Source organism: Cydia fagiglandana, chromosome 7 (genome assembly GCF_963556715.1).
Source record: "Cydia fagiglandana chromosome 7, ilCydFagi1.1, whole genome shotgun sequence".
NCBI classification, from domain to species: domain Eukaryota; kingdom Metazoa; phylum Arthropoda; class Insecta; order Lepidoptera; family Tortricidae; genus Cydia; species Cydia fagiglandana.
In genome coordinates, this window is record NC_085938.1 from 16,757,396 (window position 1) to 16,774,343 (window position 16,948).

The 16,948-nt window shown below is 39.2% G+C and overlaps 1 protein-coding gene across 1 annotated transcript; it reads left to right on the top strand.

Annotated features, from left to right (window-relative positions):
• Positions 1-347: 347 nt before the first annotated feature.
• Positions 348-12,056, top strand: LOC134666239 (ATP-dependent RNA helicase A-like; the record flags this gene model as incomplete). The annotated part of the gene is made up of 2 exons (XM_063523391.1): positions 348-988; positions 11,885-12,056. Coding segments are annotated over 2 exons (798 nt in total), but the record flags the coding sequence as incomplete, so codon positions are not given.
• Positions 12,057-16,948: the final 4,892 nt, after the last annotated feature.

A 16,948-nucleotide genomic window follows, 5' to 3' on the forward strand; every position in this document is an offset into this window, starting at 1 on the left:
AGAAGGCGAAGTCAGCCGAACGAGCTCCGATCGCGGGAGCGTAAATAAATCTACTAGATAAAATATCCAGGACTTGATTCAGTGAAAATCAAAATGATGCAATATGTAAGTGAATAATTGATTTTAGTTACGGTTGAAGATGAAGCCATTTGAATGCTGCGCATGTTGAGTTATATACGGTATTTTGTATAAAATATTTTAATTAATTAATTAATTGATAACTGGACTTCCTGTTTCATAGACATATCCATTAATGAATTATTTAGCTGTTCATATTTTTAAACAAATGTAGTTTTTATTTAGTTGTGTCGATAATGTTCAATGTCCATATCTAATTCACATCGGTTTTCCAGATTTTACTGCTGTCGTTATTATCAATCATTCGAGGTTCCCCGTATGACGATGGGAAATACAATCCGAGAAAATACCGAGTTTACGACGACGGACGGTATTATCGGCCTTTAGGCGAAGGAAAATACGTCAGAGGCGATGAGGGCAAATACACGTATGTGTACAGACAAGGTCTATATCCCGAACATGACGGAGACTACAGATATATACACCAGGAGGGTCCAAACGGAGGGTTTGGGGGCAATGGTGGATTCGGAGGGAACGGGGGCTTTGGAGGCAACGGCGGGTTTGGAGGCAATGGAGGATTTGGAGGAAATGGATACGGAGGAGGAGACGGAAATGGAGATGGGTATGGAAATGGAGATAGGTACGGCGACGGAAGCGGTCAAGATGATTCGTCATATAAGCCAAATAAAATCGATTACGGGAGAAAGATCTACGCAGAGCGATACCCTCATCTCCACAAGTTCATTAAGGCGCTGGTTAACCAGTACGTGTCCCCGGACTACATCGGCTTCGGCGACGAGTCGCAGGGCAGCTCGGCACACTACAACAAGGCGTATGCCGATAAGGAGGTGGCTGTAAAGTGTCATTACCTGTCGCCGACGCAGGAGAATGCTTCGGAGTTTGTTACGCAGTAAGTACCAATACCCTTATCTCCACAAGATCATTATGGCGCTGGTTAACCAGTACGTGTCTCCGGACTACATAGGCTTCGGCGACGAGTCGCAGGGCAGCTCGGCACACTACAACAAGGCGTATGCCGATAAGGAGGTGGCTGTAAAGTGTCATTACCTGTCGCCGACGCAGGAGAATGCTTCGGAGTTCGTTACGCAGTAAGTACCAATACCCTTATCTCCACAAGATCATTATGGCGCTGGTTAACCAGTACGTGTCCCCGGACTACATCGGCTTCGGCGACGAGTCGCAGGGCAGCTCGGCACACTACAACAAGGCGTACGCCGATAAGGAGGTGGCTGTAAAGTGTCATTACCTGTCGCCGACGCAGGAGAATGCTTCGGAGTTCGTTACGCAGTAAGTACCAATACCCTTATCTCCACAAGATCATTATGGCGCTGGTTAACCAGTACGTGTCCCCGGACTACATCGGCTTCGGCGACGAGTAGCAGGGCAGCTCGGCACACTACAACAAGGCGTACGCCGATAAGGAGGTGGCTGTCAAGTGCCATTACCTGTCGCCGACGCAGGAGAATGCTTCGGAGTTCGTTACGCAGTAAGTACCAATACCCTTATCTCCACAGGATCATTATGGCGCTGGTTAACCAGTACGTGTCCCCGGACTACATCGGCTTCGGCGACGAGTAGCAGGGCAGCTCGACACACTACAACAAGGCGTACGCCGATAAGGAGGTGGCTGTCAAGTGCCATTACCTGTCGCCGACGCAGGAGAATGCTTCGGAGTTCGTTACGCAGTAAGTACTTATGGTGTTATTCATAAACAAGGGCCGATTTAAGGTGACAGTTCATTTCCAACGACAGCTGCACTACTGTTCATTTTACTATGGAAATTGACAATGACAGCGACGCGTTCAGTACCGGTAGTGCAGCTGCGGTTAGAAATGGAATGTTACCAAAATTAGACGACGCGCGAAATCGCATGCGATTTTAGTTACACTGCGGACTGTTGATTACGTACAATTCAATCGACCAATCAAAACCCGCAATGGTAAGAAACTCGCATGCGAGTTCTCGCATCGTCTAAATCAGCCCTAAATAGCTTAATCGCATCTGTCATTTTCAGTCACGTATTTGTAAAGAAAGGGTAAGTTAAGAAATTAACCCTTGGAGCGCCCTACTGTCACACGTGTGCTGGTAACTAGTATAGCTGGTAACTAGTATAGGAGTTCCATACTACGGTAATTTTGGGGCGCTCCACGGGTTAATTATCTGAAATGTCAAATAAAAACAGGTATATTCTTATATCTCTAACTTTTCAGATGACAGAAAAATGCATTAGTTCAATATTTTATGCAAAATGTTTATTTTGATAGCTTATTATTGCTATCTGTATTTACTTTTCTTTATACATTCCCCAACTTTGCAGACCTTAGGCCCAAAATTCGTAATACAATGTACTTAATAAATGAAACATTTATTAAGTACAAAGGATAACCTTTATGACGTTGATTTCGGCTTTGCGTGCGTTTATTGGCTATAAAAACGAAATTTCTGGGGCCGATTCTGTTCTGTTTTGATACGACCCCAGGGTCTACCAATCACCAGAGCTGCAGAGCTGCACCAATTATCGTGAGCCTATAGCACTTATTGGTGTTCACGCAATGCAATCAAGTGTCGTCTCATAAGACATCCCGCTCGCACTTAGCGGTGCGCGTGAGATGACTGATGACATGACTTAAGGACGTATCAAAATAAGAAAAAAACATATCAAATGGATAACACAGAATCGGCCTCCAGCGGTCATCGTCCCGAGGAGTTTTGTAAAATACCGCGACTAAATAACCACTTTTTATTTCCAAATGAATCACTTTATTATATCTTAAATCGTAAATAACTGTTTTAAGAACATAATTAAAAAGGGCAGGTTCTTTATCGCTTAGGAATTGCTTCGGTTAAAATTAAAGAAAAGTAACAAAATCTCGTATAATGTTTTTCATAAATTTAAAATTGTACAACCTAAAGTTTGGTTTACAAGACATATCTATCTATTTGTATGTGTACTACTTATAAGTTCATGATAAACCTCAACTTAGCTAGAATCGATCACTAAATAAATGTAGGTACCTACCTTATAATTATTGGTCACTAATATAATAATAGGACTATCACCAAACTGATAGAAAAAAGTTTTTGGCAATAATTTCATTTTCGGTACAAGCTTTTATCGCTTCGAGACAATTCTAAAAACCCCAAACACATGGTTATGTTGTTTTATCACAGAGTTCCTATGGCCACCTCTGGTCTCCATCATCAGATCAGCTCGATGACACCATAATATTGCATTGTCACCCGACTTACGTATGTATGCAAAATTTCAGCTCAATCGGAAACCGGGAAGTGGATCAAATTTAACTTGCAAGATTTGATTACAGACAATGGTCGGGTGAAACTAAATAAAAGCTTGTAATAAAATCAAAAACATTTTACCTTAGTTTAGTTTTATTATATTTTTAACGACTCCGGCATAGTCAAGAAATCCCGCTCCACCGCGCTCTCGAAAACCTATGCAAAAACACTCTAGGGGTAGGCCAAACAAAATTACGTGTGTAATCGTGTATAATTCATGTCAAAATTATACATGATATTACAGCTATAGAGCTGACTAATATTATTATCTAAGTGTTAAAGAGCGTTTTATATATTAAATTAAACTTTGGCAACATAAATCAGTATTATAACCTAGACGAAAGTGGAGGCCCTTGCGAAATCGCCTTTTCATACAAACGTAGTCCTCATTTTCCTTTCTGGATATTAACATTATTGAAAATATTTTTATACAATGTGTTGTATATCGGCTACAGCTATGCCCCTACGTTTAATTTTATCGAATTTTTAATTATTATAAGAGTTAAAAGCATTTAAGTATGATATCTGTTTTTCGGTCCTAATTTTTACAATAATCAAAAAATCTATATAAGTCAAGGTGCATTCTTGTGAAGTTTCGTGACCTCTCTGACCGTGACACGGTGTGGTATGCCAAAACTGCACTGAAGGGAACGGGTATTACACTATCTGAATTCCTAACGAAGCCCCGGCATGATGTGTTTATGGCGGCCCGGGATCGTTTTGGAGTGCGTGGCTGCTTCACTCGTGATGGAAGTGTTTTTGTCATCGCTGCGAACGGTGAACGCCGCTGCGTGGCATCTCTCGAGGACGTGAATAAAATCCAAGTGGACGCTGATGCTAAGGAGGCAGAGCCCGGGACTTCTTCGAACCAGTCGGACAAAGAGGCTAAGAGGCCCCGAAGGCAAGCAGCGAAGTTGCGCACTTAGTACCTATTACAGAATCATATTACTTTCTTCCTTCCATATTTATTACTCCGGACAAGTTTTCTTTTGATTCGTTTTTGTATTACTTTCATCCTTAGCCGTATAATGTGTTATTTTTCGTACCCACTTTTCACTATTGTAATTACTTGCATATCACTCATTTTGTTGTTAAATTAAATTAAGGTATTTTGTGGTTATATATCTGACACTTGACAGTGACAGTACTGACATTTCTTTTTAATTTTTATATTGTTGCCAGTGTTTAAAGTAACGTTACGTTACTAATAACGTTTTTTAGATCGTTTTTTTTTTCTGTATTTTTATTTTTTCAGACGAAACGTTTTAATTGCAGTACTGCTGGCGGGTAGTAGAATGAAATTTAGTCGTATATTTTAATCATTTTATATTTTAATCATACACATATATTTTTTATATATATATATAATACTTATACCTATATCATTTAATTTTTATGACACAACATAGTTTAGCTTGCGACAGTGATAGTGGTGATGAGTTTACTTCTTTATCGTCCGGCGGAGATGACGACAGCTTCCACAGCCTTCCGCCCTCCCTTCATGACATACTTAACGAACAACTAGTCGACGTGCCTAAAAATTTTAATATTGTACATATCAACGCCCAGAGTATTCCCGCCCACTATAATGACCTTTTATTAACCTTTGATTTAAATAACATACATGCCATTCTTGTTTCTGAATCCTGGCTCAAACCTTGCTTACCGTCCACTTCATACTCCCTGCCTGGATTCCAGTTGGTGCGGAATGACCGCTCCGGTAGAGGCGGTGGTGGGGTTGCCATCTATATTCGATCTCACATTCCTTTTTCTATTATTAGTATGTCACCCTCTTGTTCCAACGAAGCAGAGTACCTATTTCTTGACATTTGCTTATCCCATTCAAAGGTTCTTCTTGGTGTTTTTTATTCTCCTTCTATGCACATAAGTTACTTTTCTTCACTTGAAAAACTCCTCGAAGACCTTAAGCCTTCATTCAATCATCATATTATTATGGGTGATTTCAATACATGTTTATTAAAAAATGATTTCCGATCCAAATCATTAAATTCCTTAGCTAGCGCTTGCGACTTAGCCATTCTCCCTTCTGGTCCTACTCACCACTTTCCCAATTGTTCTCCATCTTTACTGGATCTGACTCTTGTTTCCTCTTCAAGTCATGTTGCTAAATACAAGCAATACCCGGCAGTAGAATTCTCTTACCACGATTTGCTTCTCTTATCATATAAAATTCGACCACCTAAATCTAAACCCAGAATCCTATTACAGCGTAGTTTTGGTAGAATGAGCGTTGAGCACTTGTGCGATGATGCTCTTCAGATTGATTGGAGCGTGATTTCTAAGGCTAGTGATGTCAATGACAAGCTTCTTTTATTTAACTCTCTTCTATCACAGCTTTATGATACCCATGCTCCAATCCGTCCTGTTAAAATTAAGCATCTTCCGGCTCCATGGCTAACCGACAACATACGGTCTTTGATTGCTAAGAAAAACGTAGCTAAAGCAAAATACAGGTTAAATCCATCAGACAGAAATAAGGAAAAGTACCATACTTTGCGTAACAAATGCAGCACCGTCTGCCGTGATGCCCAGAGACGTCACATCCACGGTTCCATTGAAAATGGTGATCCTACTAAGACATGGAAATTCCTTAAAACATTAGGAGTAGGTAAATCTCAGCAATCCCCTGTGAATAAGGATGTAGATCTTGATTTGCTCAACCAGCATTTCTCCGCTTCTGCCACTTTCAGTGGACCGGTCAAGACTCAGACTCTCAACGATCTCTCTAATTTCACAACGTCTGTCTCCTCTCAATTTGCTTTCTCAAATTTTTCCGAATGTGATGTTAAGAAGAACATACTATCAGTATCCTCCAATGCTGTCGGAGTAGACAATGTGAGCCGTAATATGATCCTCCCACTCCTTGATCTCCTTGTTCCTATCATTACCCACATCCTTAATAGTTCTATTTCTTCTAGTATTTTCCCAACGCTTTGGAAAGAAGCTCACATAATCCCTTTACCTAAAAAGTCTAAACCTTCTTCCTTTTCTGACTACCGCCCCATATCCATTCTTCCTTTTCTTTCCAAGGTTCTTGAGCGCTTAGTCCATCAACAATTAACTTCTTATTTAAATAGATATAACCTCATGAACCCTTTCCAATCCGGTTTCCGTTCCGGTTATAGCACGGTCACATCGCTTATCAAAATCACTGATGACATCAGAGAGGGAATGGATAAAAGGATGGTGACGGTATTAACGTTGTTGGATTTTAGTAACGCGTTTAATACCGTCGATTTTGATATTCTCATCTCAGTATTATGTTCCCTTAATATATCACCTCCAGTTATTCAATGGTTTAGAAGTTACCTTGTCGGTCGTCGGCAGAGAATTAAGGTAGAAGGTTCTCATTCCTCTTGGTCCAACACTCTGGCCGGCGTTCCGCAGGGTGGTGTTCTATCTCCACTACTCTTCTCGATATTTATTAATTCCATCACCAGTAACATTGTCTCTTCTTATCACTTGTATGCTGATGATTTACAGATTTATTCTCAGGGTGTGCTTGACGATCTTCCATCCGTTATTAATACTACAAATAATGATTTAGAAAACATTTTAGACTGGAGTCATCGCTATGGTCTCATTGTCAATCCATCTAAAACGCAAGCAATAATTATAGGTAGTTCAAAATTAATCTCCCGATTAGATTTTTCTAATTTACCTACGATTTTATTTAACGGCACACAGATTCCTTATTCTTTTCAAGTTAAAAATTTAGGCTTAATTATGGACCGTACTCTATCTTGGATTCCCCAGATCAATGAGGTTAGTAGGAAAATGTTTGCAGCTGTAGGATCCCTACGGCGGCTTCGTAATTTTCTACCGCTCGCTACTAAAATTGCGCTTGCTCATGCTCTGCTTCTCCCCATTTTAGATTATGCGGATATCAGCTATCCCGATCTTTCTGTAGAGCAACTAAATAAACTCGAACGGCTTCAAAATCTATGCATCCGGTTCATTTATGGCTTGCGAAAATATGACCACGTCTCCTATTACCGTTCGGAGCTCAAGTTGCTCCCCATACGTTTGCGACGCAATTTTCACATTCTTGCTCACCTGTACGGTATTCTCTTCAACCCCTCCACCCCTATCTACTTGAAGGAGCGATTCAGATACCTCTCTTCTTTAAGATGCTCCCAGAACTATCTGCTTGCCCAAATTTCCTCTTCTTCTAAATTCTATAACGATTCTTTTACTTTCCAAGCGATTCGGTTGTGGAATGCTCTGCCGTCTGAGCTAAGACATGCTAAATCGCTTCCCATGTTTAAGGCTCAACTCAAAATTCACTATCTGTCACTTCCTCAAACTCGTTAATAATTAGATTATGTCTGTCTGTCTGATTCTGTGTTGTGTGATATATTTATGTATATATGTATTTATTTATATATTTATTTATTTAGCTATATATCTTATTAATGTATGTATTCATATTGTTATATATTTAGTTGTGCTGGTTTTATTTTTTTCCTGTTCTTGCACTTCATTTATTTTTTGCTACCCTTATACTTATTTCTTCCCTTCGATAATTTCTACTACCCGAAGGTTGTCTGGAAGAGATCGCTCTTTAGCGATAAGACCGCCTGTTGTTGCTTAGTTTTTTTTTTATGTTTGTTAATTTGCTGTATTCAATCATTGTGCACAATAAAGAATATTATTATTATTTGTATCTCCTTTCTGAATTTCACGGGCCTATAAATCCCGGTCTTTTGATAGGCTTGCGTGGGGATACAGATCCAACACGTAGAGGCCCTTTGGAGAGCTTTAATGTCATGTAGAACGCCTGCTGGAACCCGTTCACAGGCGCAACAATAGACACCCATGAACCGGTCGCAGCAGGCATTGGGACTATTGTAGAAAAAGTGAACAGTGTTCCGGTCTATAGATTGAAGTTTGGGTGGACAATGAAACTGGTCTATTGCAAAGAGGTCCGGGCACCTGCCATAACAATGTTAACACCGTCATCGAGGCAGGTGGTGACTCGCCGCTGACTAGATGGGCCCCTGAAACTGCCGTCGTAAAGACGACCAGGAGCAACATCGGTGTGAGCGGCTCAGGGGTGTCGAGAGGTGTGCGCCGCTTTCTACCCAGTGGCTGTTACCAGCCACTGTGCCAACTCGCGTCTTATGCATCTTTCACTTCCACCCCTGGAGCATATAGCTCTAGCGACTCCTCTCTGGACGGCCAATGAAGGCAAGCCAGAGCTGAGAGTCCTGCGGGTCCCCTTGGGGTCCACTCCGACCGACGAAGACACGCCGGAGACGGAGACCCTGACCGACTCTCGGGAGCACTCGGGTCCGTGGGGTCGTTACTCCCCAACAGCTCGCCACAAGCTGCCCTGCGGGCTTATTATTATTATTATTATCAAACGTAAGGGTATAGCTATGGTTGATATACATCAAATTATGTTAAAATATTTTCCATAATGTTAATATCCAGAGAGGAAAATGGGGACTACTGTTGTATGGGAAGGTGGCCGTCCCCTTTCCTCTCAAGAAAGTTTTAGATAATTGTACCACAGCCACATTAGATTGAATGGAATTTAAGTGCAAATGTAAATAATTTTTAAGAAAAAAAAACCGACTTCTATGGGGGCCGGTGAAAGATTATTGTAGATGGTATACCTACTATGTAGAAAAGGAGGTAAAACCACCCACTTTTCTACTAGCATTTCGCTTCTGTAAGGGTCGTAGTTCTAGCCTAACCTAACCCACTTCTCTGATAGCAGTTCGGTTCTGTGAGGATCGCAGTTCAAACCTAACCTAACCCACTTAACGGCGCATGCGTTGCGGTGTACGGGGGTTTAAGCGGGAGGGGCTAGTAAGATTGGCATCATCATACTTATATACTTACACATTTTATGGTAGGTAATCATAGTGGTTTATTTAGTTAAGGTATCATAGTGGTTTTCCGGGTCAAGGTCCGGGTCCGAGTCCGGGTCCGAGTCCGGGTCTGAGTCCGGGTCCGAGTCCGGGTCCGAGCCCGGGTCCGAGTCCAGGTCCGGGTCCGGGTCCGAACCGGATCCGGGTATGAGTCCGGTTCTGGGTCCGAGTCCGGGACCCAGTCCAAGTCAAAATCGAAATTCGTAATCACCAAATGTGTACTATGCGTTGTTGAAGAGTTCTATTCTGGTCATCATCAGCAGTTCCATTTCATCAAATGTGACAGTTTTTAAAGTAAATGCTTGATTTTATGATGAAAATACAAAAAAATCTATGCGTATGCCTTTAATATTTGAGGAGTTCCCTCGATTCCTTATGGTTCCCATCATGAGAACTCGAGCTTGACAAAAATGTGGCTTAAAAACTTAACTTGCTTAACAAACATAACGAAGAGGAAAAATCGCCAAACGTGAACTATGCGTCGTTGAAGAGTTCTGTTCTGATCATCATCAGCAGTTCCACTTCATCAAATGCGACAGTTTTTAATGAAAATGCTTAATTTCCTGATGTAAACACAAAAATCTCTATACGCATGCCTTCAATATTTGAGGAGTTCCCTCGATTTCTTATGGATCCCATCATCAGAACTCGAGCTTGACAAAAATGTGCATTAAAAACTTAACTTGCTTAACAAACATAACGAAGAGGAAAAATCTCGAAACGTGGACTATGCGTCGTTGAAGAGTTCTGTTCTGATCATCATCAGCAGTTCCACTTCATCAAATGCGACAGTTTTTAATGAAAATGCTTAATTTTCTGATGTAAATACAAAAATCTCTATACGCATGCCTTTAAGATTTGAGGAGTTCTCTCGATTCCTCATGGATCCCATCATCAGAACTCGAGCTTGACAAAAATGTAGCTTAAAAACTGAACTTGCTTAACAAACATAACGAAGAGGACACATCGCCAACCGTGAACTATGCTTCGTTGAGGAGTTCCGTTCTGGTCATCATCAGCAGTTCCACTTCATCAAATGTCACTTTTTTGGATGTATATGCTTGATTTGATGATAAAAACCCAAAAATCACTATATGTATGCCTTTAAGATTTGAGGAGTTCCCTCGATTCCTCATGGAACCCATCATCAGAACTGGGTTTTGATAGAAACGGGACCAATCTGTATGCATATACATTCAATCAAAAAAAGAATTTTCAAAATCGGTCCAGTAATGACGGAGATATGGAGTAACAAACATAAAAAATAAAAAAAAGAATAAAAAAATAAAAAAAATAAAAAAAATAAAAAACATACAACCGAATTGATAACCTCCTCCTTTGGGATTTGGAAGTCGGTTAAAAATAGCAGCAACTTTTGAGCCTACCCGTGCAAAATTCGGCACAAATACTGTTCGACTGAGATGACCATTGCAGTTATTTATAGATATGTATTTACACTGATATCAGTAGACATACTCTTGTTGACAATATCACCTACACGCTTGTCAGCCCACGCATTGTAATAAATTTGAAGCTCAAGTAAATTAGGGCTTTTAATACCATTAGATAATCTTAGCCGCTTAAAATACTTACTTACAGTGAATGGCTATAAAATAATAGTCATTTGCTAAATAAATGGAGTTTCTAGAGACCGCTGAGCATCTAAACGTATTTGTAAAAACAGAAAATGTTACTTTGGGTAACTTAGTGGTAATGTATACTTGTGTAGTTGCGTTTCGTCCGTTAGGGAGTGTGAATGATTGGCATTTTGGCTACGCACTCTATACATCACAATATTCACAATGCGCACGTGCACGCGTAAATATAGACACAGGCTTTAAAATAATTATCAATACTAAGTAATAAAAATTAAAGACGCTAAGCACTCACCGAATTCAATGCAAAAAATGTTGCAATATGCATAAATTAAATAGCAACATCTGGAAAACCAAGCTTTGCTCGGAAAACATATAAAATCTTAAAAATGCGCATTTTCCCAGAGATAAGACCTAGCTAGATCAAAAGAGCCGTTTCCGAGATCCCCGAAATATACAACATATAAACAAATATACAAGAATTATAAGATATGTATTATCATCAGACATCGTACATTTTCCAGCATTTTTTGTGCAGCGGAGTGGTGTTAACGGAATTGGTATAAATAATTTCAACCCTAATGATTAATTAGCGTTAATTACGTTAATATCAACCTTAATTTATCATTTCAGTTGAAATTATCTATACTATTTCCGTTAACACCACTCTGCTGCACCAAAAATGCTGGAAAATGTACGATGTCTGATTATCATATGATGTCATATGATTTTTTTAAAGATATTTATCATCCAGGTCAACAAGAAGTATTGACGCGTAAGTTTATAAAACACACGCTTCTTCTACATTTAAACAAATCAGAGCACTAATTGCGTTTTGTGGAAAAAATGTGTTTGTGTCTTAACAAACCAATATTATAATGGTGCGATCGAACTCCCTTGATGACGGAACCTCATCAAAATTAATCTCGTTAAAATAAGAACAGAATAAAAGTTTGTATCAAAACATTTATATTAAACTAATTTCGTTTCCAGGTACCCACCACGTTTGAATTCCCTGCATGGGGATAAACAGGGGTCCTTCTACAGCTTCAAAGGCACAAAGGTCTTCAGCACAGTCGCCAACTCTCGTCCGACCAAGCTTAATCTGGAGTATGAAGTGTTCGTCAGGGTGGTCGATGTTACTGATTAAATATTCAATTGTTTATTTATTAACTTAAAAGTCGTCGGTCGTAAAAGTATGTTACTAAACTGAAATAAAGAGGCATTTTTTAGAGATGTTTTTTTATTTGGTTAATTAATAGTGAATGTGAAACAGTATTTTTAATTCTAAAATAAAAACAGTAACAAATAAAGTCTATAAACACATAATATCGTCGGGTGACAAGCAAAAGTCACTAACTAACACCATTAAAATTATTGGACAGTAAACCGTGTTACAAGTGTAATAAAGTGCATTGTTACTTAAATTTTTTGATAGTACTTAGTGACTTTTGCTTGTCACCCGACGATATTATAATGCTTATTAAAAGAACACTTATATTATCACTCGTGCGTCTGTCTGTCTGTCCGACCATTTATCCCCCCCTCCCTTTATCACCGAAACTACTGGGTCTAAAATAAAAATAAAAATTGGTAAGTACCTTCACAAAATAATTCTTTACCTATAGATGACAGGAAAATCTATTAGAAATGTCCAGTCAAGCGTGAGTCGGACTTAATTACTTAGTTTTTGATCCGACCACTACAGGGTTTTTAAAGACATTTCATTCACGTTCCACATAAAAAAATACATTGCCAAAAATTGGGTAATGTATGGAGCCCTTGGCACGCGAGTCCGACTCGCACTTGACCGGTTTTTTTTGTATACAAGACGCGATCATAAAATACTTCTTATGTTTGGTCGTAAAATTTGTTAGTGGCGTTAGTGTTAATAAACGGTTGGAAAAAGTATGTATTATTTTGTATTCTTTTTACTTTTAAAATGTAGAATATTTATATATTCTTAATATACCTATTGTAACTAGTGTCACGGTTTTTGAACACAATATAACCGATGAAGTGAAGTTGTAATATGTACGAGTAATAAATAAATTAAGGACCTGTAATTAGTCTTAAGGTGAGGTATGCCTGGGGAAAATTTTCAGATTCTGTCAAATTACCCCATTTCACACACAAGCACACGTCACGCACACTACCTCACTTTACCGGGACAGGTCAGTGACCCATCCTATTTTTTTTAAGATGCAAATGAGAGTATTTTGAGTTTCGTCTTAACAACTAGCCTCCTTTGAGGAAGAGAAACTCTAAAAAAGTTCCATTGAAAGAAGGAAGACAAAACAATATATTTTATGTTGCTCTCCTTGTCTGTTCATGTCACATGTGACGTACTTAAATATAAATTAACTAAATAATCGAATTCATTAGATACTCGAACTAAATAAACCGAATAAATACAGAAGTCGTCAAATGAAAAAAGTTATTTGGGTACTACTCTAATTAATAGGGCTTTCGATAAGGCACAAATCAATTCAATGACAATTTCATTAAAATCATATGTGTATTCCGATGATATTATTATTATATAACTTACCTTAGCTTAGCTTCAATTTGTATATATTTAGTTATACTACCTAGCTACTAAGCAAAATTTGCATGCTTCTTCAAGTGAAATATAGGGGAGAGCGGGGACAAAGGTAACTGCGGGTGGAAAGTAACTATTGCTCTGTAGGTTTATCTAATAGACAAAATACCACTCCGCTGCTATTAAGCGATAGACAGTGGTGCCCCCTTCACTCAGTCAGCGCATTCAGTCGAAACGAGCGCCACGTGCTATTAGGTTGTGTGAGAGGACGCAACGTGACGCAAAATTTTTCGAATCAAAAGTACGTTTTTTGACTTTTAGTTCTTTGATATTTATGTTGTATTAAAATTCATACATTTTCTGAATATTTGCATATCCCCTAGAGTGGCATTGTCTGGCTAGGTCTCTATGGTGGCGGGGAGCCGGGAGATGGACAGATATATAACAAGCCGTTGAATGGCGGCGCCTCAGATTTAACGGTGGCTTGAGGTTGAGTGGTGCGGCAAATTTAGAAAAATATACGTCAAGTGGCGGCGCCTCCATGGGTGGTCATCGCGAATTTGACGTGTGCTAGAAATTTGACCAATTCTTAAAAAATATGTATGATTGAATTGAATTCAGCATAAAATAGCTTTTTTGATTGTATAGGTACCAATGAATTTCATTATATTTATTTGAATTATGCTGGACTTGATCAAATCTCATATTACCAATTATTTTTTCTTTCATGTATAAAAATATGTATAATTAGGAAATAAAACAATTGATTGAAAAAAAGCAGTCTTTATGACAAAACATTACATTTAACACGATTCACACAGTTTATTTCACTTTTTATCACTGCGTATTCCATTTGTGTACCTTTGTAAGGACAATGTTGTTAGCAAATAAATTTCTGGTTTCTGAATATTCGCGGCTCGACGGTCGGTGCGTACGAGGTCTGGTGGGGCGTGAACATCACGCCATTTCTAAAAAACATTATTTTACGCGGGAATTCAACCTTTAAGGAATACCATCCTTGTTTAATGAAGAATGCATCTTGCAAAAGTGAGCAAGCAAGGCATAGTTTTAATGGTTTTATTTTAGGCGCAAAATACGGCGTCGCACAGAGGCCGGGAGACGGTCTCTGCCACACACGGGCTTGTTGTGACGGAACCGTCTCCCGGTTCACCGCTAATTGGGGAGTGTCTGGCTCCCGGCCTCTGCCACGCAGGGGCATGTTTTAAAAATGGCCGCGCCATTTTTCCTACCGTTCAACCGGAGGCCCTGCCACCCGAAGGGATATTGATTAGATTGATTGCAATTTATTTTTCTCGCACACGTTGCGTTTCAAATTCAAAGACATCTTTCATGTTTTCAGAAAAATGCGGTCGGGTACAAAAGTAACAAAGCCATACAAAAGTAACATTTACATCCCATACAATATACCTATTGGATCTATGCCATATTAGTAAACGATGTATGCCATATTTGTAAGTGAAAAAACTCTGACCCCTGAATTATCTGATTAGATAACATGTTTATAAGACAATAATTGATCTCATCACTTGAAATAAAAACAATTTCTAACGAGGAATTAATATTGATTTGTTTTCTTAAAATACTAATGTTTATGTAGTTGAAATGCAAATATTAAAGTGTGTTATCAATAATAATTTACATGATTAGTAGGTACTTTTAGGGTTCCGTAACTCAAAAAGAAAAAACGGAACCCTTATAGGATCACTCGTGCGTAGGGGTCACAAAACCGTGCGTATTTTATAAAACCGGTTTTTCGGTTTTTGTGAGATTGCAAAACCGGGTTTTCGGTTTTTTCGGTGATTTCGATCTTACGTATAATTTGTAAAATAAGCAATTATTTTTAGGTTCAATGTTTTGATATTACGTCTTCCACGACATTTCTATTTACTTTACCAAGACCATATCAATAAATTAATCCAAATCCATCAATAAAGTTTTTAACTAAGCAGTAATTCTAAACCGGTTTGCCTAAGCAACCTATTATATGACAACGGTGTTGACATAGTCCTCCTTCTGGAAATACACCGCTGATGATGCCCAACTCGCTAAACGAGATAAAATACCGGGATTTGATTTGGTAGCGGCATTATAATACCATAAACAATTAATATAGAACTTCGACATGCGGCCGGTCTTCTCTTACTGCCCTGGTCAACGTGATTTCAAATAACATCGATGGCAACAATATCGCCACCACGATTATTCAAATCGGCGGAACGCGGATATGCAGCATACATAATCCTCCACGTAGCTGCTGGCATACTCCACGCCTTCCTTACTTGGAACACCCATCCCTTTACATTTGAATAGCCACCATACCGGCTGGGGATAAAGGAAATCTGACGCCAACGAGAAGGCGATCATGGACTGGGCAGATAGGAACAAAACAACACTGTTTTAGTCGTTTCTCACAAAGGCAAAGGAACTTTCAAATCAGCTCGATGGAGAAGTGAACCCGGACCTAGTCTTCACAACAAGAGCAATAGACGGTACCCCAGTGGCTGCCGAGCTGTACGCGCTAGCGGATTTTCCACACTCTCAACACAGCCTAGTATTAGTTGTCATAGGTCTGAAAAGGTCTGAGTCGTATCCTGCCTAACACCACATCGCGGAAGTTTGCTTATGCTGATGATGCCCTTGTGACACAAAAAGACAGCTTGAAAATTGAACTAAATATCCTGGAAAAGGACCTGGATCTATTAGATGACTATTTCTCTCAGTGGCGTTTGTGCCCCTGCCCTTCCAAGACCGAGGTGTTCTGCGTTCACCAGTGCAACAAACTAGCCAACACGGAGCTGATATTAAAATTCAGAGGCAATCTTCTCCGACACAACTTTCTTCCTAAATATCTCCGAAGCATCCTGGATTGAAGCCTTAACTTCAAGGACCATCAAAGCAGTCTATCTGCAAAACTGGGAAAATAGATATAACGTTGGAGACTAAAAAGCTGTTCATTTATACAATTAGTGCGTATAATGTATTGTTTTTTTAATTTGCTCTTCAAAATAATGAAACTATGTTTACAAAAGTGTAAAATCGAAAAACTCGAAAAAGCCGGTTTTATTAAAGTAAAAACCCGGTTTTGACAATTGGCTGTAAACCCGGTTTTTCCGGTTTTTTCGATTTCGGTGAAACCGGGTTTGTGACGCCTACTCGTGCGTCTGTCTATACGTCTGTCACAGCCAATTTGCTCCAAAACTATTGGACAAATTAAGTTGAAATTTGGTACACATATGGAAGTCTGCTACCCAAAGACGGACATGTAATATAAACAAATGAATTTTAAGTATAGGGGGCTATTTTAAGGGGAATATGAGAAAATTAGAAAACCAAGTTTTGCAAACCATATCGTGTTACATATTAAAAGGGCTTATTTTGAGGATCTCAAATATATATTTTTTTATAATTTTATATAAAACAGTTTAGAAATTATTTAAGAAAATAGGCAAAAAATGACCGCCCCCCCCCCTTATCTCCGATAATATAGGGTCTAA